The sequence below is a fragment of the Lontra canadensis genome, unplaced genomic scaffold (genome assembly GCF_010015895.1).
Source record: "Lontra canadensis isolate GAN:19392208 unplaced genomic scaffold, GSC_riverotter_1.0 scaffold41, whole genome shotgun sequence".
NCBI classification, from domain to species: Eukaryota; Metazoa; Chordata; class Mammalia; order Carnivora; family Mustelidae; genus Lontra; species Lontra canadensis.
In genome coordinates, this window is record NW_022631035.1 from 209,653 (window position 1) to 231,259 (window position 21,607).

At 57.1% G+C, this 21,607-nt stretch overlaps 1 protein-coding gene across 3 annotated transcripts in view; it reads right to left on the reverse strand.

The window, feature by feature from the left end:
- The window catches only part of TBCD (tubulin folding cofactor D), a 155,097-nt gene that overhangs the window by 14,160 nt on the left and 119,330 nt on the right, over positions 1 to 21,607 (reverse strand). For 2 of the 3 annotated variants that reach the window (XM_032870309.1, XM_032870308.1), the window contains exons 21-29: positions 20,979 to 21,039; positions 19,805 to 19,827; positions 17,990 to 18,021; positions 9,509 to 9,571; positions 8,613 to 8,689; positions 6,892 to 6,973; positions 4,991 to 5,109; positions 4,307 to 4,398; positions 3,500 to 3,640 (exon numbers count right to left, since the gene is read on the reverse strand). In XM_032870309.1, coding sequence (XP_032726200.1) covers positions 3,500 to 3,640; positions 4,307 to 4,398; positions 4,991 to 5,109; positions 6,892 to 6,973; positions 8,613 to 8,689; positions 9,509 to 9,571; positions 17,990 to 18,021; positions 19,805 to 19,827; positions 20,979 to 21,039 — 690 coding nt within the window. The remainder of the gene's footprint in view (positions 1 to 3,499; positions 3,641 to 4,306; positions 4,399 to 4,990; positions 5,110 to 6,891; positions 6,974 to 8,612; positions 8,690 to 9,508; positions 9,572 to 17,989; positions 18,022 to 19,804; positions 19,828 to 20,978; positions 21,040 to 21,607) is intronic. The other variant, XM_032870310.1, reaches the window with a different exon arrangement.

Sequence of the window (21,607 nt, forward strand, 5' to 3'; positions counted from 1 at the left end):
CGGGGACTCAGACACCCTCAGCCAGGACAAGTTCGAGACTGACCATTCCCTCAGGAGGAAACACCCACTGAACACGGTGCTCGGTGAGCGAGAGCCCTTTGTCCTCTCTCAGCGAGGACACACGTCTGACGCCCACAGGCAGACGCCAGGTCGTGGGTGCACACGAACTGTGCTCACGACCCCACAACACCTCCAAAGGCAGCACAACCCAGTCTACAAAGCTGTGTCCTGGCAGAGGAACTGAGGGGCAGACGCAGGCCAGGCAGCCCACGTCTGCCACCGCCACCGTCCTTCCACACCAGGATGTCGCTCTCCACTCCACCGGACTCACTCCACATTTGCTCACACCAAAGGACACAAAGCTTCCACAACATGAAAACCTGGGCCTGCAGCATGACTGGCTGACCCAGGGTAAAAGCACCACTTAGACTAGGGACAGAGCCAGACAGCAGGGACCACAGGCCCGCCCTGCACCACCAAGCCTGGCAGGTCCCACAAGCCAGGCATCGGCCCTCCCACCAACATAAAGACGCAGGCCCCGGCCCACAGGAGCTCAGCTGGCGGAGCACTGAGCACAGGTGTGGGGGTACTGGAGGCACTCGACAGACATGGGCTGGGGTTCCGGGGAACAGGGCAGGCTGCCCCCAGGGCATGGCCGCCAATCAGAGGCTGCCCAAGACCTGACACATTTGCCTACCCGTCTGCAGGCACCAGGGCTGGGCAGGGTGCGGGTGATGGAGGCTCCGTGTCGGTGGGCACAACCCTCACAGGACAACCCGAGGCCACACACACACCCTCGGGGCCTCACCAGCTCCTGACGGGGGAGAAAAGGGCCAGGATCCCAGATGCCGGGCATGGCTGCTGGGAGGCCCCTCGGGCAGGGCTGTGGGCACAGGTGGCACACGGCCCGACCCCACACTGACAGCATCGGGCGGCCTGCACCCACACCGCAGACCGGACCTTCGTGCTCCCTGCAAGGACGTGCACGCCCACAGACTCCACGATTCGGAGTGTACAGTCTCTGGATCTAGTGAGAGCTACAAGCAATGGTTTACAAACAAACAAAAAAGAGCCAAGTATTAAAATACTAGGAGAGGACAGAAGCAGACGGGACTGCCACAGTTCCCGGAACAAACACGGAGTCTTTAAACAACAGTGAGGGGGCGCCTGGGTGGCTCAGTGGGTTAAAGCCTCTGCCTTCGGCTCAGGTCATGATCTCAGGGTTCTGGGATCAAGCCCCACATTGGGCTCTCTGCTCAGCGGGGAGCCTGCTTCCCCCTCTCTCTCTGCCTGCCTCTCTGCCTACTTGTGATCTCTGTCAGATAAATAAATAAAATCTTTAAAAAAAAATAAAAATAAAAATAAAAAAAATAAACAACTGTGAGGAACACGCTGACGGAACACAACGGGAAAGTAAGTAACCGGAGTCTTCCTACAGAGAGTGAGAACCTCTGCACAAGGACTGGATGTTGCTGGGCTGCCACACCCACGCGGCACACACGGGCCTTTGGGAGGAACACTGTCACCAACACCCCAGGTGCGGCCCTGCCCGAGCTTCCTCCTCACGGGGCTCAGCGTCTGTGCTGCTGAGGGACCCAGGAAAACCCACTGTCCTTTGGGCTTGGACTGTAAGGAGTTGGGACCGCGGCCCCCGAGAGCACAGGGGGACCCCATGCCCACGCAGTAGGGCGACCCACCGAACAGAACGTGGATGGCCACCCACGTCAGGCAAGGCGACGGCCACTGGCCACTAGAAGCCATCAGCACCCTCCGGAGGAGTGAGGAACCCAGCCCTACAGCAGACCTCCCGGAGCAGGATCTGCTCCAAAACCACATGCTCCACAAAGAACCAGGAAGACGATGCACGGTGCGGGGCTCACGACTGAGCCTGGGCCAGGCCCCGACCGTCATCAGTGACAGACACAGACCCTGACGGGTACAGCCCCAGCCTACGTCTCACAGCGACAGGGAAGCGCAGGGGTCGGGCCATGCTGTCGTAGGACTACAGGCAGCTGTCAGGGCAGACTGTCCAAGGACTCAGGGGCGCCCCTCCGGGGCGCCCCTCCAGGGCCCCCACACTCCCACCGAGGAACCCTGCTGCGTCCACAAGGACACACCAAGGCCATCAGGGCCCCACGCAGCTGTGTCCCCAGCACCATCTGGGACCGAGCAGAAGGGAAGGAAAGCCAGCCAGTGAGGGGAGGGATCATCCTGACGGAGGGAAAGCCGGGAAGGCCGGCAGACACAGAACATGGGGGAAGGTCCCAAACGGGAACTATAACGAACAAGATGATGAAATTCGAGCTTTCTCAGGAGACCCTGACGGCCACACAGAGGTAACACACAGGGAAGAGCCAGTGAACGTGAACATAAACTAGAATTCACGCAACTGAAGAGAAAAAGAACTGGGGAAAAAAAAAAGAGTAGAACCCCAGGGCTGGTGGGCAGGGGTGGGTCCCATTGGGGGTGGGGGGAGACAGGGTGTCCAGGATGAGGTGGGCAGGGAAGATTTAAAGACACGTGGCCAAGGGGCGCCTGGGTGGCTCAGTGGGTTAAGCCTCTGCCTTCAGCTCAGGTCATGATCCCAGGGTCCTGGGATCGAGCCCCGCATCCGGCTCTGTGCTCAGCAGGGAGCCTGCTTCCTCCTCTCTCTCTCTCTCTGCCTGCCTCTCTGCCTACTTGTGATCTCTATCTGTCAAATAAATAAATAAAATCTTTAAAAAAGAAAAAAAAGAAAGAAACGTGGCCAAAAACTTGCCACACGTGGAAGAACACGTGCATTTCTTCTTTTCTCCTTTCGAGGCTTCACCTAAGGCTCAGCTTCTGTTTCCAATGTAATACAAGAACGAGTCCGCGCAGTGTCAGTGACGTTTTACCCCACGCGGCCTCTCGGCACGCCCATCACAGCGTGTTCAGAACAAGAGACGGAAGTCGTAAGAGAAGCTCTCAGTTCCTCCAACAAAAGGTAACTAGGTCTGCTATTTACCGTACGTTGAAATCTTGGAAAGACGACAGCTGCCAATGTAAGAACAAAGAAATGACAAGCAAGCAAACCTCACACCGCGGGCACAGCCTCATCCTGGCTCGGGCTACAAGGACTTGTCTAGGGCGTCCTCACAAGAACAGTCAAGCGAAGTTTCTCCCAAGACTGAGATCTGGGCACCTGGTTTCCATCAGAAGGGGCCACAGTGGACTGTGCTGCTGCATCCCCAGAGAAGTACCCATTTCCTCCTCCAAAGTGGCCTGACTCCCTTCTGGCCCTGAATGGCTACCTCATGGCCTTTTTTGGTTGAACACTCTCAGGAGAACTAGAAAGCCAGCCATGGGGGCTGGGACGAGGGAGTGACAATTTCTGTGTTTTAGAATTTAATATTTTTCAGAGAAGAGCGGAACGCAGCCAGGAGCCAGGCCCAAGGATGCTCTGCTGTCCTGAGAACACAGGCTCAGGGAGGACAGCACAGCTCAAGGACCAAGAGCAAGAGACCGCCTGCCACCTTACCACGCGCCCACGTCCCCACGGCTGTCGGTGGTGTAGTCGTGCAGACAGCCCAGCAGCGTGCGGTAAATCTGGGAGACGTTCTCTTCACACACAACCTCGTCTGGGGCTCCTCCTGTTCTCACGCCAACCGTCTGGCAAACCCTGAAATTTTGAAAAATGCATGAAATATGGCAAGTGTCTGTGAACCCCATCTTTCCCATCATCTTGGCCAGACGGGACACGCTGCAACAGGCCAACAACCTCAGAGACAGATTCGGAATTTCAGAGTTCCTTCCACACTGACACATGCTGAATGATGCTTTCCCCCAAAATCACATTTCCTAGTGTCTGCAGCTTAAAACGTGCGCAGGAGGCCACCTGTGCTGGCCCTTCCCACCCTCCATACTGTCAGAAAGGGGTGGTATCACCACAGAGCAGAAGGGGGCACGGATAGGTGACAGAGAAAGGAAAGTGTGTCCTGGCACGCATGCTGTGTGTGGCCAACACCCCGGGCCACTCCACACGGCTCTTCCAGATGAGCAAAGATTCACGCCCCAGTTCTTGAGGCGGGCTGCTGCTCCTAAAGCAAAGAGGTCTGACATTCACTATAGTGACAATGAAGAAAGGGTCAGTGAGCCTCTGAGTTGGAAATATTCTTTGACAACCCCCTGAAAAGAGAAGACACGAGAAAATAAAAAGTTATACTTGCTTCGAAGTAGATTCCTCACGTGAGACGGGGCTCTGGCCCACACCGACAGGGACCACCCTCAGTGCTTGGTCGCTGGCCCCTGGGATAGGAAGGGCTGTGGGAAAAGCCCGGACACCCACCTTGAGATCGCCTTCAAAGCATCCCGCCTGGACTCGGCAAAGCTCACGTCCTCAGGGCAAATGGCCGTCACAGCTCCCAGGCCCGCCAGCACCTGAAAGGCGGTAACACGTCCTTAACAGAACACGTGCCTGGCGGCCCCACGCCCTGCTGCAGGCAGGAGGACATGTGGCTGGGGGCACCTGCTGCCCCCAAGTCATCTCCACAGGGCATCCCCAATGCCAGCTGCCCCCTTTCTGTCCCGTGGCGCAGAGCTGGGAACTATGACCCATCGCCAGCCGACCCCTGGTGTCTCGATCCGCTACTCCTCCCAGGGCCATTCGGTCCTGAGTGTCGGTCACATGTTCCAAATGGATAAGCCGAAGAGCTGAGTTCTAGGCCGTGTGTCCAGTGCCTCGGACCCCAGAATGTCCCAGGCAGGAGGAAGGGGCACAGCACGGCTATGTAAAGGTGGGAGTGTGTTTCCACAGATGCAGTGACACCCTCCCTCTGTCACACTAGCACTCAGTCCCTCCAAGTCCCTCCTGTCCACCAGGCGCCCTCAGGAGCACCCCGTTTCCTTCCTCATGGCCACACGCCCGAACAGGCGTGGATTTGTGGTCAGACCCCTCCCGAGCCCTCCCCCACCGGCTCACATGCAACGCCCAGACCCGACAGGCCGCGTCCCCAGGGTGCGGGCGCGTCACCTGCTGCAGCCTGCCTCTCAGCAGGAAGCGCGGGAGGGCGCCCAGGGCCAGCGAGAAGCCGCAGCGAGTCATCTCCTCCGGGCTCCGCAGGTCTGCGAGGTACTGCCGGATCAGCTCCTCTGAAAGGACATGACAAAAGGGCCGCTGCCTCCTTCCCGCACGACGCGCACTCCTTATGCCATCTCAGACCCGCGTGAGCAGCGATGAGAGAAAGGGGGGGAAGCACACCGGCGTCCGAAGCAGGTGCACCTTCCAAGGGGCTCCGATCAAAATGGATTTCAGAATGTTTATTACAGGGTCTTGAAGTTTTCACAGACAACCTGAACACGTGACCTCACTCTTAGGAGAATGAACGCTGGAGGGTGCACGATGCCTGCTGGTGTCCGCTTCCCCAGCATCACGCGCAGGGGACGTGTTGCCCCCCACCCTGGGACGTGCAACCAGGCGGGCTGAGAGCACACTGCGCGCGGAGACACGCTCCCCGAGACGGGAAGGCCACTGTCAGGGTGAAACAGGGACAGGAACAGAGGGTGCAGGGCAGACTCAAGGGGCAGTCAGGGTGGGAAGGGCAGGGGCTACAGGGCTGTCCTAGACCAGTGCTGCTCGGGAGGGGCCAGGAGGCTGCACCGCAACCTGTCTGCCCACCATGACCAGCTCTCGTCCTCACCACTTGGGTGTCAACACAGCACAACCGGGGGGTCACGTGCACAGAAACCTCAAGGGCCTACGTCAGGACAGCGAAGGAGCGCCCATGCACGCCCCGGCGCGGCCACCTCTGCCGGCTGGGGTCTCCGCGCCCTGGAGGGGACACACCACTTGCTCTTCCAGCGGGCACGGTGACGCCACCTTCTCTTCTGAGGCAGAAAGTGAAATATGACCTCACCGTCCCAATTTTCAAAAATAGACTCGATACAAAACGATGTCACGACCTCTTTGTGTGACGCCGCCCATGGTCAAGGGCAAATGTCATCAATTTGGGAAGTCTGTCAGAAGATCACATCACAGAATATTTTCTTATTTTTGAAAAAAATCACAGAAAGTAGATTTAGGCTACTGCACACACGATTTTTACCCTTTAAAATGATTTACAAGTGTTCCCTATGCTTCTGAAGTGACAGTTGGGCACGAGAACGCCACAGGGCCCCCAGGGGGGGTGGACACGAAGCTTCTTGGCAAAGACCCATCACAGGTTGGACAAACCACCACAAGAGGGTTCCGGAAAACCTAACTGAGGCGATGCTGGGCAGCGAGGCTTCTGTGAAAGGTCAAAGTGCACGCACACGCCAAGGACCCTCACCAGGAAACTGTGGCTCTGCGCCTATGGGAACCCGAAAACCACATCTGCCCTAAAGAAGTCACCGATGCCATCGGAGACAGGGAAGCGGGACGTGCCCGGACACAGAGGCCGACCCTCTGAGCCGATGGGACCCCAGAATCGAGGACCAGAAGGAAGAGGAAGGATCCAAGGAACAAACACCAAGGGAAACACGGGGACAAACAAACAGGAAACAGGAGGCTCCCTTGGAGGCCAGATAAGGCAGGCACTCCGTCCGTGCACAGCGGGAACCCCCAAAGCGCCAAGTGGGGGAAGCGGACTTGAAACGTCATTCAGGCAAGCGCCACTGACAGAAGCACAGGCTCTGCGTGGTGCACATCACGCTTGTTCTCGCCCGTGCGGGGCGACGAGCACCGGTCTAGAGTGGGAGAGGGATGGACACCTCGAGCAGCTACACAAACCTGGCATTGGAGAGCAGCAGGCCCGTGTCCCCCACCCCATCTCGGCCCGGCGCCCATCTCGGCCCCTGCCTCCCACACCCTGTCCGCTTGCAGCAAAAGACAGCGCTCTAAAACTCAGACTCGGTATGCCCGCGTCCTGCTGGAAGCCCCCACGGCCCACTCACCCTGCCTGGTGGGGTCCGCCTCCCCGGTCTCCAGGGCGTAGTACTCGTTGCAGAGAGCAGCCAGGGCCAAGACGGCCGCTTCCTGAAACAAAGCGGGACGTGAATGTGCCGGGCAGCCTCCCGGGCGCCCCAGCCGTGGGGCCGTTCTGCTGTCAGGCCAGTGGTTAAGTTTGAAACAAACAGAAACTGAATCACATCCTCCTTTCCAGCATGTCTGACCAGATATAATAACGACTTCGATATTCCCTGCAACTAATAATCTATGTGGAAAATGTGATTTCTTCCCTTCGATGTAAACATCTTCTTTATATCTCTATAAACAGTTGATAATAAAATGGGGCATTTTTTTTCTTTCCCAGCAGAATCCGTGAAGGGCAAAGTGTGTGTCATACACACAGAAGTAGCATACAGGCCTCATTTAGAGGGCAGGTGCAGGGCCGGGGCCAGGGGGAGGAGAGTGGGAGCTGACGTGGCAGCAGCCATGGGCCCCCGGGACCCCCCCCCCGCCCCCGCCCAGAACACATCCACTGCGAGAGGACCAGCGCTCAAGTAGGCCTCTCAGGGCCAGACAGACAGCAAGGGCAAATGCTGGATCCCCACGTTCTTTCTCCTGCTTCCCCAGAGCAGGCTGCTGAGTCCAGCCCCACAGAGAGGGGTCAGAGGGCACACAGGGAGGGCCACTGGCTCAGGGACAGGGCACACAACGCAGCGTCACAATGAGATGTCACCTGCGCACAATCCCTGCTGCTGGGAATCAGTTTTGGGACTGTTCCTGCAAGGGAGCCTGGAGGCCTCACAACGAAGCGCTCAGATTCCGTCAGTGACTGTATTTGGGTTCTACAGAATGATTAAGTTCCTTTAAAAAACAAAACAAAACAAAACAAAACCAGCATACGCAGGAGGCTGGGTAATTAATCATTTGGGAAATCAACACGGACTCCCATTTCTCCACCCTCAATACCAAAGCCCGTCAACCTCCGTGTGAGGACCTCTGTCACAGCTCCGCTAAGCCAAAGTCACCTGTCCCAGGACAGGACAATAGCACATCGGCCACCGGACACACACACCCTGTCCTCGCTCACGACAGCCAGCGCTCTCGGGCAAGGAACCTGGACCGCAGTTCCCACCCGTACCCAAGCGTCACGGCAGTCTCTGACCCCACCTTCTGCCACGCAACAGGACACAGAACCCCCACCTGAGTAAAGAGTCACTAGGGACACACTGGAGAGATGTTCAGAAGCTGAATCTAATTAAACCAGAAATTGTCATATAAAACTGAAATAATATTCTGGTCATCATTGGCTGCATCAATTTTCCTGATTATAAATTACATAGATAATACCGTCTAGAATTCCTAATAGAATTATGGCATTTATCAGTGATCACATTCATGTATAAAACAGACTCAAAACACACATAGTTCTTTGAAACGAACACTAAGAAAATAATTACTGTCACTTCTCTTTAGATTTTTTTATTTACTCACTTCAGAGAAAGAGAGTGCGCGAGCACATGCATGAGCAGGGGAAGGGGCGGAGGGAGAGAGAAAGAATCTTGAACAGACTCTGCACTGAGTGAGGAGCCCAACACAGGGCTTGAGCCCACAATCCTGAGATCACGACCCGAGCTGACACCAAGAGCTGGACACTCAACCCACGGAGCCACCCAGGTGCCCTGAATGTCAGTTCCATAGAACGCAGCAGAAACCTTGCTTACCATACCTTGATCCGTTGTCTAGAATGACTTGAAATAAGATGGAGGTTTCTCAATGTGTCATTTATCAGCCACTGCCAACCATCTGTCGAAGGAACAAAAGACTCATTTATCGACTGAGAACATGGAGATAAAATTCAAACAACAGATCTTCTGCCTCTTAAAGTGGGTAAGCTTCAGGACGCGTGTGGAGAAAGTCTAAGGCAGACGTTACACAGGGCACATCATTCCAAGGCCCCTCCACGTGGAGGGAGAAAGCCCTCTTTTGGCTGCTGAAATGTTAAACTGTTACCAGGAGAAAGCTTTGTTCCTTTGACACTGCAAGCTTCAGGGGGTCACTTCCAGAAGCACCTCTCCCTCAAACAATGCCCCTGGGCCCCCACCAATAAGCCCTAAATATTTAACTCAATTAGATCCCATATGACCAAAGAATGCAGAATTTTTCCAATTCTTTGGTTTTTTTTTTTTGCGGGGGGGGTCTCCTGGTCCCAGAACTCCTCAGGCCACAAAAGCACAGAATAAAATCTGCTGGGGGACAGCGTCCTGCCTCCCTGCGGCCACGTGCCATAGAAGGTGGAGGGCTTTGGCCACTGCCCCACAGGAGTGGGTCCTCAACCATCCCACCTGCACCCCGAGTCCTACAGGCCTACACCATGCATCTGTCGGGGCGAGGGACGGCCAACACTGGCCGGCACAGAGGACAGCTGCCACCAGAGCTCTGAGGAAGGAGCCTGACCTCTCAGGAGACGTGGGAAAGACTCTCATTCTGAGGAGGAGCGTGGGGGAGGCTCGTTGTTTACAACAGCTTATCTGTCCCAGCCAGTGCATTTTCACTTCTTAATTTGAAAAAGTTCCGGGAGGAAATGCCACAATGTGAGTCTACATGCAGAAGAAAAGCGCTTACCAATTATGGAGTCACCTCTAAAAGGCATCTTGGAAAGGGACAAGTTTTCTATTAAAACGCACACTAGGAAGAAAAAGGACAAATGCAGTGTCAAGTCTCCAGAAACGCCCATGGCAGCACCTGCCCTGCCTTTTCTGGGAGCCGAGCTGCTCGCACCAGACCCCTCCCCCCACATCGGATGCGTCCGTGCTGCTGTCCGGCCGGTCTGGCAGCAGCCCCGGCCCCTCCTTGGCCTCAGAGAACCTGCTCCAGATCCGGCCCAGGCAGAGGCAGCCCCAGGGCCACATGGAGCCACAGAGCCCATGGCTACAGAGGTGACCCCAACACGAATCCCTCCCCAGGGACGAATCCTGATTCAGAGGGTTCATGTGCCCATGGGACCAGCGCCACCTGCAAGTGCCCCTGAGCGGTGGCACCTGCCTGAGGTGAGGACCACAGAGAAGCCGCTAACACAGGAGGAAAGGGGGTCTCCAAAGGCGACAGAAGCAGTCCCGGCACAGGTGCACACTCACAGTCCGCCTAGGTCAGGACAGGTGAGCGCCCAGGAGTCCGCTGAGGGGCAAAACGAGGGCAGGTCAAGAGCACTGAGCCGCACGCTCTCACCAGAGAAAGCAATGCTGTTACCCTTGACAGGACAGTTCCTGGACAAGCTATGGTGTCAAAATTCTGGGCAAATTCCTGTCCTCTGTGAATGATGTGTCAGTTTTTTAACTAAAGAAATGATTACCACAGCCATGGGCAGAAGCTGGTCCAATATAATCAGTAGGTTAAAGATACCACCCACGGCACAGAAAACCACCAAAGTGCATGGTGGAGCCCACAAGCTGTGAGCGCCCGCCTGGCGGCCCTCCTGCAGGCTGCCCTCTCCTGCCGCTCTGCCTGCCAACCCTGACGGGCCCACTGCTCCGGCAAGCTGCCCTGCACCCCAGCGCGCTCCATGCCCCCAACACAGCCACTCCGGAGCCCTCTCCCCGATCACCCACTCACAAGAGGGAGGCCCTGTACCCACCACATCCGTCACACTGAACTGGATACGGCAGGGTTTTTTCTTGATGGTATAAATAATTTGTATTTGCTAAAAAAAACTGCAACACTACAAAAAAACATCAGAGAAAAAAACCGCCACCGGCATTTTGGTGACGACCCCTGGGCACCTGGCACGGCCACACCCACCCTCATGCCTCTACAGAAGCAGGAAGGAACAGTGCTGCTTCCCCACGGACACCCCCTTTCCAGGGTCTCTACACCCGCACCTTTTTTGTCCCTCCACCAGGCCTGAGCTGGACAGCAAGACGAGCAGGACAAGTGCCTCCAGACCCTGTGCTGACAACAGCTCTCCCTGAAGTTCACAGTGTGCTGGCTTGCGGCCACCACGCAGGAACCCATGAGCCGGAGAGCCATGCCCTGAAGTGCCGCCAGCCAGCACGGAGTGAGAGTGCCACCGCGCAGCCCGCGTGCGCCCGGGGTGCCACCGACCAGAGATGAGCTGGTCCCCCTCCACACAGCTCTGACTCCCAGTACCCAGGCCCAGGAATGAGGTCCCGCCTAGCCCTGGGAGACCCTCCGGCCACCACCCTGCTCTTCCAACGACCAACACCTGGCGACCTCATGCCATGGGTGCAGAACAACTAGTCCAGTAAGGCCCCTGACAGGCAAGTGTTCCCCGCTCTGCTCTCGGTCGCTGCACTGGCAGTGGCCACACGTGCCTACAGACGCGGACGGTCCGTGTGCCCTCACACAGCTCTGCAGGCCGAGCCTCAGCAGGGACGCCCAGAGCGGCGGGCGCACCCGAGAGCCTGGGGCGGGCATGCTCCAGGGCCAGAGCCGGGGCCGGAGCCGCCAAGCTCCGCGTGCCAGGGGAGGCTGGACACCGGTCCGCACTAGCCGCCAGGGCACAGGCTCTCCAGGTCTGCACTCACGCAATCTCCCTGCATCTGCTCTGGCCGTTTTCAGGGCTCTGCGCACCCCGTAAACAGTCACCCTTCCCTTCACCGCAGCACGAGGGTTTCCTCTCGCTCCGTGCTGCACCTGCTGGCTTACACACGCAGTTTTCGGTACGTGTGTGGACACACTACGTTCTGCAGCTCCTTCCCGCTCTGCTGGTGGCCATGTGCCAGAAGCCAAGAACAGAGCAAACGGCACCGCAGCCCTCGCCAGCAGGAGCTGTCGGAGCAAGAGCTCAAGACGCGGCGTCCGTCCGCTTTGTGACGCAGGGAGGACAGACGTGCGGCAAACGAGACTCGCCGGGACGCGGGCACGGCTGACGCCGGCTCCACGAGCTTTTTCTGCGCTTTTGTGCAGATTTGAAATTTTCCAAATTAAGATTTTTAGGGACCAACGCTATCCTAAATGTCTCCTAAAATTTCTTTGAAGCTTTTTAAATTGTATTTTTTGTACTGGGGTTTTTAGTCAGAAATTTAATTCTGGATCTGTAGGAGGTGGGGTTGTGGTTTTATTTTCTTCCTTTCCCTTCATGACACCATCATGCCCCAATAAGCCACCTTCCACACCAGCACAGGAAGTACTTTGTGTTGTCACATATCAAATCTCATGCGTGTCATCACATCGGCACCTGCTTCTGACCCTGTGTTCTGCTCTACCAGCCTGTTTGCCTGCTCCGAAGAAAATACCACTCTGCTCTGAATGGTCTTAGAATGTTTTAAGGACTGGAAAATCCAACTCCTCGATATTTTTTTTTTAAAGATTTTATTTATCTGAAGAGAGAGAGAGAGAAAGCAGGAGCAGGGGGAAGGACAGAGAGAGAGAGGAAGAAACAGGCTCCCTCCCTCCAGCACCCCTACTGAGCAGGGTACCCCCCGCCCCATGGGGCTTGATCCCAAGACCCTCAGATCATAACCCAAGCCAAAGGCAGACTCTTTACTGACTGAGCCACCTGGGTGCCCCCAACCCCTCAATATTTTTAAAAAATAATTTTCTTGGAGATTTGTCCTGCACGTGAACTTTAAATGTATTCTATCAAGTTAAAAAGCCGGGGGGTGCCTGGCTGGCTCAACGGGAAGAGCGTGTGACTCGATCTCAGGGCTGTGAGTTCAAGCCCTGTGTTGGGTGTAAAGATTATTTAAAAATAAAATCTTTTAGAAACAAATAAACAAACAAAAAACACAGGGCTGTATAACTCCCTGGGAGTCAACAATCACTTCAAAATAAAAGGTTAAAAAAAAAGTTACAGACTAGGGGCGCCTGGGTGGCTCAGTGGATTAAGCCTCTGCCTTCGGCTCGGGTCATGGTCTCAGGGTCCTGGGATCGAGCTCCACATCAGGCTCCCTGCTCAGCAGGGAGTCTGCTTCCCCCTCTCCCTCTGCTGCTCCCCCCCACTTGTGCTCTCTCTCCTTCTCTCACCCTCTGTCAAATAAATAAATTCTTAAAAAAAAAAAAAAAGTTACAGACTAGGTCATTCAGATCAACCCACCAGCCAAGACGACATTTTTAAAAAGCTGGACCAAAGGAAACTGTGCGCTTCCATCACCAGGAAGCTGCCAAGGAAACGGAGAGCCCCAGGCAGAGACTGGGGCCACGGCTCTGAGATGAGCCACTTCTGCCAAGCAGCTGGGTGACTCCAGAGAAGGTACGCACGGGAAACCCAGGAAGATGGCCAGAGTGCCCACGAGCCCTTCCAGGCCACCGGGACAGAGCTCCTGACAGGAGCCAGGAAACCCTCACACAGGCTCTGAATCCGAAGGACCACATCCTACACAACCCTGGACACAGGCCCACTGGCTCCAGCCAGCACAGAACCGCTCACGCCCTGACGGGGATGCACACGCCCCGGTCCATTCACAGCCCTGCCCCCAGCCAGAAGCCCACGGAAGGACCGTCTAGGGGAGCAAACAGTCCTGAGCCTCCAAGTCCTTCTCCAAGTCTTCACACACAGTGTCCTACGCAACCACAGTCACATCAGCTCTAGACAACGGCATTATTAGATCTCAAACGCTCATTTTTTCCAAGAGGTAAAGCAAATCATTAGAAACTGCAACAGTGTTACAGAAACTATGAAAAAGTAAACAATCACGAGAATTAGAGGGCACACGGGGGCTCAGTCTGCTCAGCTCAGGCTTGATCCTGGGGTCGCGAGCTCAAGCCCCATGTGGTGTGGAGCCTACTTCAATACACACACACACGAACCAGGAATTCAACGGACGGGTGTAACAACAAGTAAGACCCAGTGGAAGAGAGAGCCCGTGACGTGGGCTGTGGGGCACAAACCCCACACGGAAACGGACAGGCAAGGGGAGGAGGCAGCACAGATGTGAAGGCGGGAGACGCAGGTCTGCCTTGCCGAGCCTGGCGCGCCAGATGGTGTGGGACAAAGAAGAGCAGAAGAGCGTAACTTGGGGAAACAACGGCTGAGTTCTTCCACACGCGACCCAGACAGCCCGCCGGCACACGGGTCACAGAGCCTCGGCACTCCCGTGTGCTGTGTGAGCCGCAAAAACCAGACCGGAGAAGGGGCCGGAGAAGATTCACAGACTGTCTCCATCAGAGCAGCGAGGAACAGGTACGTTCTCAACAAAACAGGAAAGAAACTGAGAAAATAATACAGTTGTCTTTAAAGTATAAATCAATGTGGAACTTGACTTCCACACCCAGCAATATACCCCTTAGGAATAGAGATGAAAAAAGACATTTCAGACAAATCAGATGGCTTATGGCCAGCAGACACACGCCGTGGAAAACACAAGAACATGGAACACAAAGGAAAAGGGCCCTTTGGAAGGTCAGAAATGCATAAAGGAATAAGGAGATTTCTCAAAAGGCAAGCATGTGGGCACACTTACATGAAATTTAATGACATAAAACAATAATGTCTTGTGTGACTTAAAACATGTATAAAACTGGAAGACATGACAAGAGTTAACGTGTCAGGAAGGTCTTGTCTGGGTTCTCGTGTCCCATACTACGAACCAAATCAGCAATATGTGCTCAAGAAAATGCTCCGGCTTCCTTCCTCTCCGTGACAAAGTGACAATCCTGACACGCCCCGGAGGACCTCGCCTTCCTCCGTCCCCTGTACCGACCTGACAACAGTTCCCACTGACCCAAAAGCGGTACCCCACCCAAGAGCAGCAGCACCCCAGGATGTGCCCCCCACGGTGCCCCCTTCCAGGCAGCCCCTAGAACAGAGAGCACCATGTGAAAGTGGGAGGGGCAGATGGAGGGCATCCTCCCACAGACCCCGAGCCACAGCAACCTTCCGGGGGTATGAACACAGCACAGCAGCAGTAAGGGGTTTTTTTCCTTTCCTCTTTGCACAAAACAAAGAATTTCTCTATGTCGTCATCACTCTGGCACAGATGAGTGGTGGGTGCAGCAGGTGAACAAGGAGGGAGGAAGGCCGTCTCTCAAGCCTTTCCAAATGCCCCAGAGAGCAGCTGAGAACAGGCGGTGACTCCCTGCTCCCCCAGTGATCACAGCTGGGCGGGCCTAGGGGACAGGCCAGCACCACGCACTGCCCTGGGGGGGTGGGGACCGGCAGGGGCAGCCCACGTGGTGCAAGACTCCAGAGCGCACCTTGCCAGCACGTGAGGAAGGGCCTGGCGGTCCCCGTGTTGCTTCTGCCGGTCATCTCCGGTCTTGAGAAGCCACTTGCCTGGAGCTGCTGAGAGCAAGCCAGGACGGTGGGTGACACAGGCCCAACACTGCCTGGGGGTGCTGAAGCCGCTGGGCCGGGGAGCCGCACCCACACAGCAGCAGGCGCAGCGCATACAGCCCCCCACTCCACGAGGCCCACCCTGCTCCCTGATGGGACCCCAGTGCACTGACAGTGGCACGGGAACCCTCGCGGTCGACAGGGACTGCGCCTCCAGCGGCCTGGCCCGCGGAGCAGTGCAGTCTGGCTCTGGCGGCCCCCCTGCGCCGGGCCCACTCGAGCCCCACCGGGAGATTCAGGAAGGGGCTGCGGATCCCGGGCCACAGGCAGTGTGCAGGCAGCGGGGACAGCTCTGCACCCGAGGGCAGCGACCAAATGTGCGTCCGAGGGCCACATGCTGATCTTGGCCCCTCAGCGGCTGCAGCTGTCAGCTCACGGAAATCAGCTCTCGGGTCTAGAGTTTATTCTCCGGTGACTCCGGCGAGCCCACGGGAACACGGGAGCTCATAGGGAGAGAAGCTGCCGCGGGCCAGCCAGGACGCACAGACAGGAATCCGGGAAGTCGACTCAGGCCCTGCCTCCCGGCCGAGGGCTGCGGGACGCGGCCTTCTCCCTGCTCTCCCCCGTTCGGACCTGATGCTCACTCAGCACCTCGGCACTTGGCCACCAGCAGCCCATCTGTGTGGCCGATAAGGCCCTTTGGGGCAAGCAGGGTCAGGGAGGACACAGCCCTCAGGTCCTCCCGACAGGCCATCTTCGTTAGGAACGGACGTGGAACTCACATCAGGCTCTCCTCCTGGCACCGTGTGGAACGGTCCACGGCATGTGAGGGCTTCCTTCCTTGCATTTGTAAAGAGAAACACCGAAAAGCAAACAACCTACTTGGAAGAAGCCTTGCAGACCTGCGCCTGTTAACAAACCACTGGGGATCTGAGGGCCCCCGGCCTCGCGAGGAGACGGGCGCCCCTTTCACAACAGACTCAGACTTGCAAGGAGCTCTGTTCAGCTCTCCTGCTGCCCCTGCCTGTCTGAGGCCCGCCCTCTGCACCCCGGCGTCCACTCCGCCTTCACGGCTCCCCTGCCACGTCTCCTCAGCAAGTGGCTCCCGTCGTCTTTCTCACGGGCCGGCACTGCCGTGGCGTGTGGCTACGGCATACCCTGTCTCCTCGCTGTTTCGCTGCTCCTCCCCTGCGGGCGTGGCTGTGCGCCTGCTGCCCCTTGGGCCGCACGTGCCCTGTTGAGGTCGCCTGTGCCCCTGGGCCCAGCCGAGCTGCAGAGGCGACAAGGGCACAGACTCGCATATAGATGATGTCGCTTTTCAAATGGAGTCCCAGGAGCCCATGACTTCTTCCTGCTTGCAGGTCAGACAAGTGCTGTCCTGCGTGGTCTGACTCGGGGATGCGGGGCAATCCTGGGGGCACAGCTCCTGGCCCCGCCACCACACCAGAACACTTCAAGACCTCTGCTGTGACCAGCTATGGCCCCGAGATCCTGCCCACGCGCCCACACTGTGCCCTCGGCTCCTCAGGGCCTACTTTGCCTGTCCTACCCAGGCCCTACCCACACACCTCCTGCTCACTGACCGAGGGACCACCTCGTCCTCAAGGAGCCCAGCATACGTCAGCCTGGTGGCTGCTTGGGATCCCCAGCGTCCTCCCACTGGCCAGGACCGTCCCGTTCTCTGGGGCAGCACTCGCCACATTACTGCTCCTGGGGCAGAGAGACACAAGCCCGTCCCGCACGAAGTCCCCACTGCCATCTGGGGCTGTGCATGGAGGTCGGAGCAGCACAGAGCCACGCACAGCTCGGCGGTCAGAGGCCTGCAGACCGGCTCTGAGGTCAGAGCACAGGGAGCTGGGCGAGACCTTCTCTGCGGCCACAGGAGATCTGCATGTGATCACTGCTCCTTAGTAGAACCAAGAACCCCGAATGAGGACTGAAGTGGAAGTCGGAAACCAACAGCTCTTTGTGAAGAAAGGATCTGGGGCAAATGAGAGCAGCACAGCACACTGCAACCACCTTCCTCCGCGAGGTGGCTGCTGGCAGGCATAGACAGCCCCTCAGGGGTGGGGAGGGGAAAGGGACAGTGCTAGGGGTGTCAACCGGGCAGGGCAGGCCACATGGGAGAAAGGACACACAAGGGACAGTGAGTACCAGCGCAGTGGGTTGTTCCAGAAGCAAGGGGACAAGAACTCCAGGAAGAAAAGGAACCACCAAGCACACATGCCGAAGGGTCCAGGCTGGAGGTCAGTGCACGGCGCACTCAGGGAGCCTGGGAGGGACGCAGGACTGGCGGTGCCGCCCCTCTCCCATCAGCCCAGCCCCAGCCACGTGCCCACCAGGGGCCTGCCCTCAGAGCCGACAGGCCCTCCATGACCTCTCCGCTCCCTGATGAGGGGCTCCCCTGCATCCAGGACCACCCGCCTGCGCATAGTCCGGCCCAACAAGTGGAGGTGCGCTGGGCTTTCCCGTGGGCTTAGCTGGGCCGGCTCCGGGAAAGCTCACACACCGGCACCGTCTAAGCTCCCTGTGAACACCCAAATAGAATCTGAAAAACTACCTTCCGCTATACAGTTACACACGCTGCGCAGAAGCCGGAAAGACAAATCACCCCGCCGTTCACCCACCCCAGCCAGCCGCTGACCCAGTGGCTACCAAAATGCATGGAAACACATGGGAGCCCAACGATCCTACAGTGAACAGGACGGCGTGGAGGCGGCGGTGGGCGGGCGGTCGCGGGAGCTACAGTGTGCGACCACCCGTGCTGCAAGGGAAACTCCGACCCAGAGGACCACAAAAACCAGGCAGTCCTGGAGAGGGCGAGGCGAACGCCTTAGGACTTTGTCACATGCAAGCCCACGGCTCAGACCTACCTGCGTGTCTCATGAGTTCTCCTCCTAGACCCCTGAAAATTAATGAAAACATTCAGAGTTAGAATCTTTTTCCTGGACATCACAACATCAAATACCCTCACTGAGTGACAGAGGTAGAAACTGCAGTCCACCCACTCTTCTCACTGCCAGCAAACACAGCCTTTACATAAGTCAACAGAGAATGTGCTGTGACCATCCTCCAGATGAGGTCATTCTGACTCAGGTTTACTGGCCATGATCATGACTGCACACACAGTCACATGGCACAGCTTCCAAGTACTGCTCAGTCTTACTCTTGGGACACCAAGGGACAAATTACCACCATCAGCCCGAGGAAACAACCCACTAGCGCCCATTAGAGAAGAAACAGGACTCTCTCCCTTCTGCCTTAAGCAATTCAGAAACTGGATGAGATCTAGGAAAGGAAGGCTCCTGATGTGGAAAACAGTCTGCTGTGGGGAGAGAAGTGGGCAAGCCACGGGCACTCCCAGGCTCAGGGTGGGGAGCCAAGCCCAGGGTCACCTGCCCGCTGAGTCCAGGAGAAATTTAAACCAAATTTAGAAACAGAACAGATGGGGGCGCCTGGGTGGCTCAGTCGTTAAGTGGCTGCCTTCAGCTCAGATCATGATCCTAAGGTCCTGGGATGGAGCCCCACATCGGGCTTCCTGCTCCGTAGGAAGCCTGCCTCCCCATCCCCCTGCCTGCTTCTCTGCCTACTTGTGGTCTCTGTCTGTCAAATAAATAAACGAAATCTAAAAAAAAAAAAAAAAAAAAGCAGCCACTACGAAAAATGAAAAGGCAAGTCCCAGCCTCGGAGACGATTCTGGGTGGTCCCATCTCACATCTAGAATATGTGGAGTGCTGACAGCTCGGTGAGAAGACAGACCGTGCCTTTTTTAATAAGCAAAAGATGCGAACCATCACCTCACAGAAGAAGACAGAAGATGAGACACCCAGTCACACAGGAGAAATGCCAAGGTCACCCGCCGGCAGGGGGCCGCAACTCAAGGCTGTGCCGGGCGGCCTCTGCACACCCACCCACAGGGGCGGCTCCCAGCCCCGCACACGTGATGAGGACAGGGAACACTCCCAGACACCGCGGCTGGACGCGGACAGCACAGCCCTCCGAACAAGTCTGTTGGGACCTTAAAAATCCCCCGGGATTAACCCAACAAAAGCGGAAACACAAGTCCACACCAAGACTTGACCACCAACGTTCACAGCACACATATCCCGAGTCGCCAAAAGCTGGAATAACCCAACCCCTTGGAACCTGGTGGGCAGATGAAGGCGCCAAGCACGGTGACACAGAGGCAACACCACGGTGCGCACCACAAACAGGCAAACCCTGCAACCTCACACTACGTGTGAGCAGCCCGACCGCAAGGACGTCCCAGCGCGACTCCAGCTGCTCGAGACCCACAAGAGGCAGCACCACAGACAAAGAGCTCAGATGGGGCCGCAGGGCTGGGTACACCGCGGGGGCGGGAGGAAAGCGTCAGGGTGACACGCGCTGCTTGGCGTGGGGCTGCAGCCACACAGGCATCTGCCACGACCAACGCCCATCAGACCACACACTTCTACGTGTACCACAGAACACGAAAACCACACTAAAGCTTAAAAATACCAACGGGGCTAGTTCAGCCTTCACATCTTCTGAGTGTGATGCCCCTTCAGATAAAGTAGCACAGGCCAGGTAAATTTACCCGTGGGGTGACTGGACAGGAGCCCTAACAGGCCAGCCCCACCTTCACTGACCGAGAACCTTTTCCTTCAAGACACAAAACACAAGAACGTGGGGTTTGTGAAGCTTACCTATATAACTGACGATCGTAGAGCTAAAACGAAAAGTAAGAGTTATTTAAGTTCACTGATTTTTTTTTTAAATGACACAGTAGGTACAGACAGTCACTGAGCGAGGGCAGGGGTGAGGAGGACACAGCAGGACCAAGTGTTCCTCAGAGAGCTGACGGCGGGGCCCACCCCACTCCCGGCAAGCTCCTTGTGATGGCCTGCTTTCCAGTGTCCCCACTTGGAAGGGGAAACTGAGGCACAGAGAGGGGAGCCAGGAGCGACCTGTATCCTGATTCCAGGATCCCCAGAGAGCCTCTGGGGCAGCTGGGACCACCAGCACCCATCTCCCCAAGATGGAATGGAGCCTGGTCCACACCTTTGTGTCCCCCAGAAACTCAAGGGGGCAGGCTCAGCTGCCTCCTGCCCTCCACAGAGGAAGCCCCGCCCGGCCGCCGCGCCCTCACACTCCACCCTCAGGAGCCCCATCGCGTGGGTTTGCCAAATCATGAAGTCAGTAGCACACGCAGAGTGACGATCCGCGTCACTGGTGCATTATACGCACAGAGACAAATCTTCAAGAACACAGAACTCAGACATTCCGCCCATCTAAGTCGTCTTGAGTGACTCTGGGGTCACCTGGTAACATCGGGGCTGTAGTTCACACTTCACCTCTTCCGAATCGCAGAGCTTTGGAAAATCTCAAAAACCCACACATATGGACACACGTTCCCCCCCCCCAACCCTGAGATGTGCCAACACAGATGCTGGGTGCCCACCCAGACTGCGGTCCCACTGTGGGGGCACAGGTGGGAGTTAAGGCCATCACGCTATTCTACGGGCCGCCTCCACGATAACAGGCCACGCCCACGATAGAAGCGTGGGACACGCCAGAGTCGCCGGGCTCCCAGGGGACCAGTACAGCCAGGCAGCTCAGAAAGACGAGCACCAGGGAGGAGCGGCCTCGTCAGCTGCACTGCCCCGAGCAGCGCCGGCTCCAGGAGGCCCCCAACCCCAGACGAGCCGCCAGTGAGGCCAAAGAGGAAACCTGCTTCTGAGCAACGGGCCCCAGGACTGATCTGAGAGGGACCTGTCCCCGTCACTGCCTGGGGCTCCCATCGGGGCTGGAGAGGGCAGGGGGCAGTCCCAGGTACCAGGGACCCGCAGAAAGGGGCACCCCGGCGGGCTGCGCACAAACCTGCTGGTGAATCTGCTTCAGGCCCTGCACGGCCGCTCCATCTGGGTAGCTTGCGACGGGCCTACAGGGGTTCAAATACAACAGCTGAGATCCTGAGGACAACAAGCACCAAAGGAGCCGCGGGCTCGGAAAGGTCTGCATTTTGTCCGGGTGCCCAGCCAGCTCCCCCGAACACGTGCGGAGCGTAACCCCCCTAGAGCAGCGTCTCCTCAGAGAGGCAGGTGTATGGGCCTTCCTGTAAAGCCGTGACCTGTGCAGCAGCTTGCCGATGACAGACACAGCCCTGGGATGGGGACAAAAGGAGCCCCCGCTGGAGAGCTGAGACCCGCAGGGCCACACAGCAGCCCACATGACTGTCCGATGCTGAGCTGAGGCCCTTGGGACCAGAAAAGAGCTCACACAGTGGCCTCACTGCCGCCCTGGAAAGGCACGGGTGGCCCTCAGCTTGCGTCCAGGAACCTGGATCTCAGGAGGCCTCCCATCCTTCCCTGTGAAGGGGGGCTCTCTGTGCCTAGACTGTTGGTACAAACCAAGTGGCTTATGCTGAAACCTGCTTCCTTCTGGGAGTCTGGGGTGTGGGTCCACACCAGACAGAGGCCGCCCACGTCCTAGTCCCCAGAAAAAGCCCG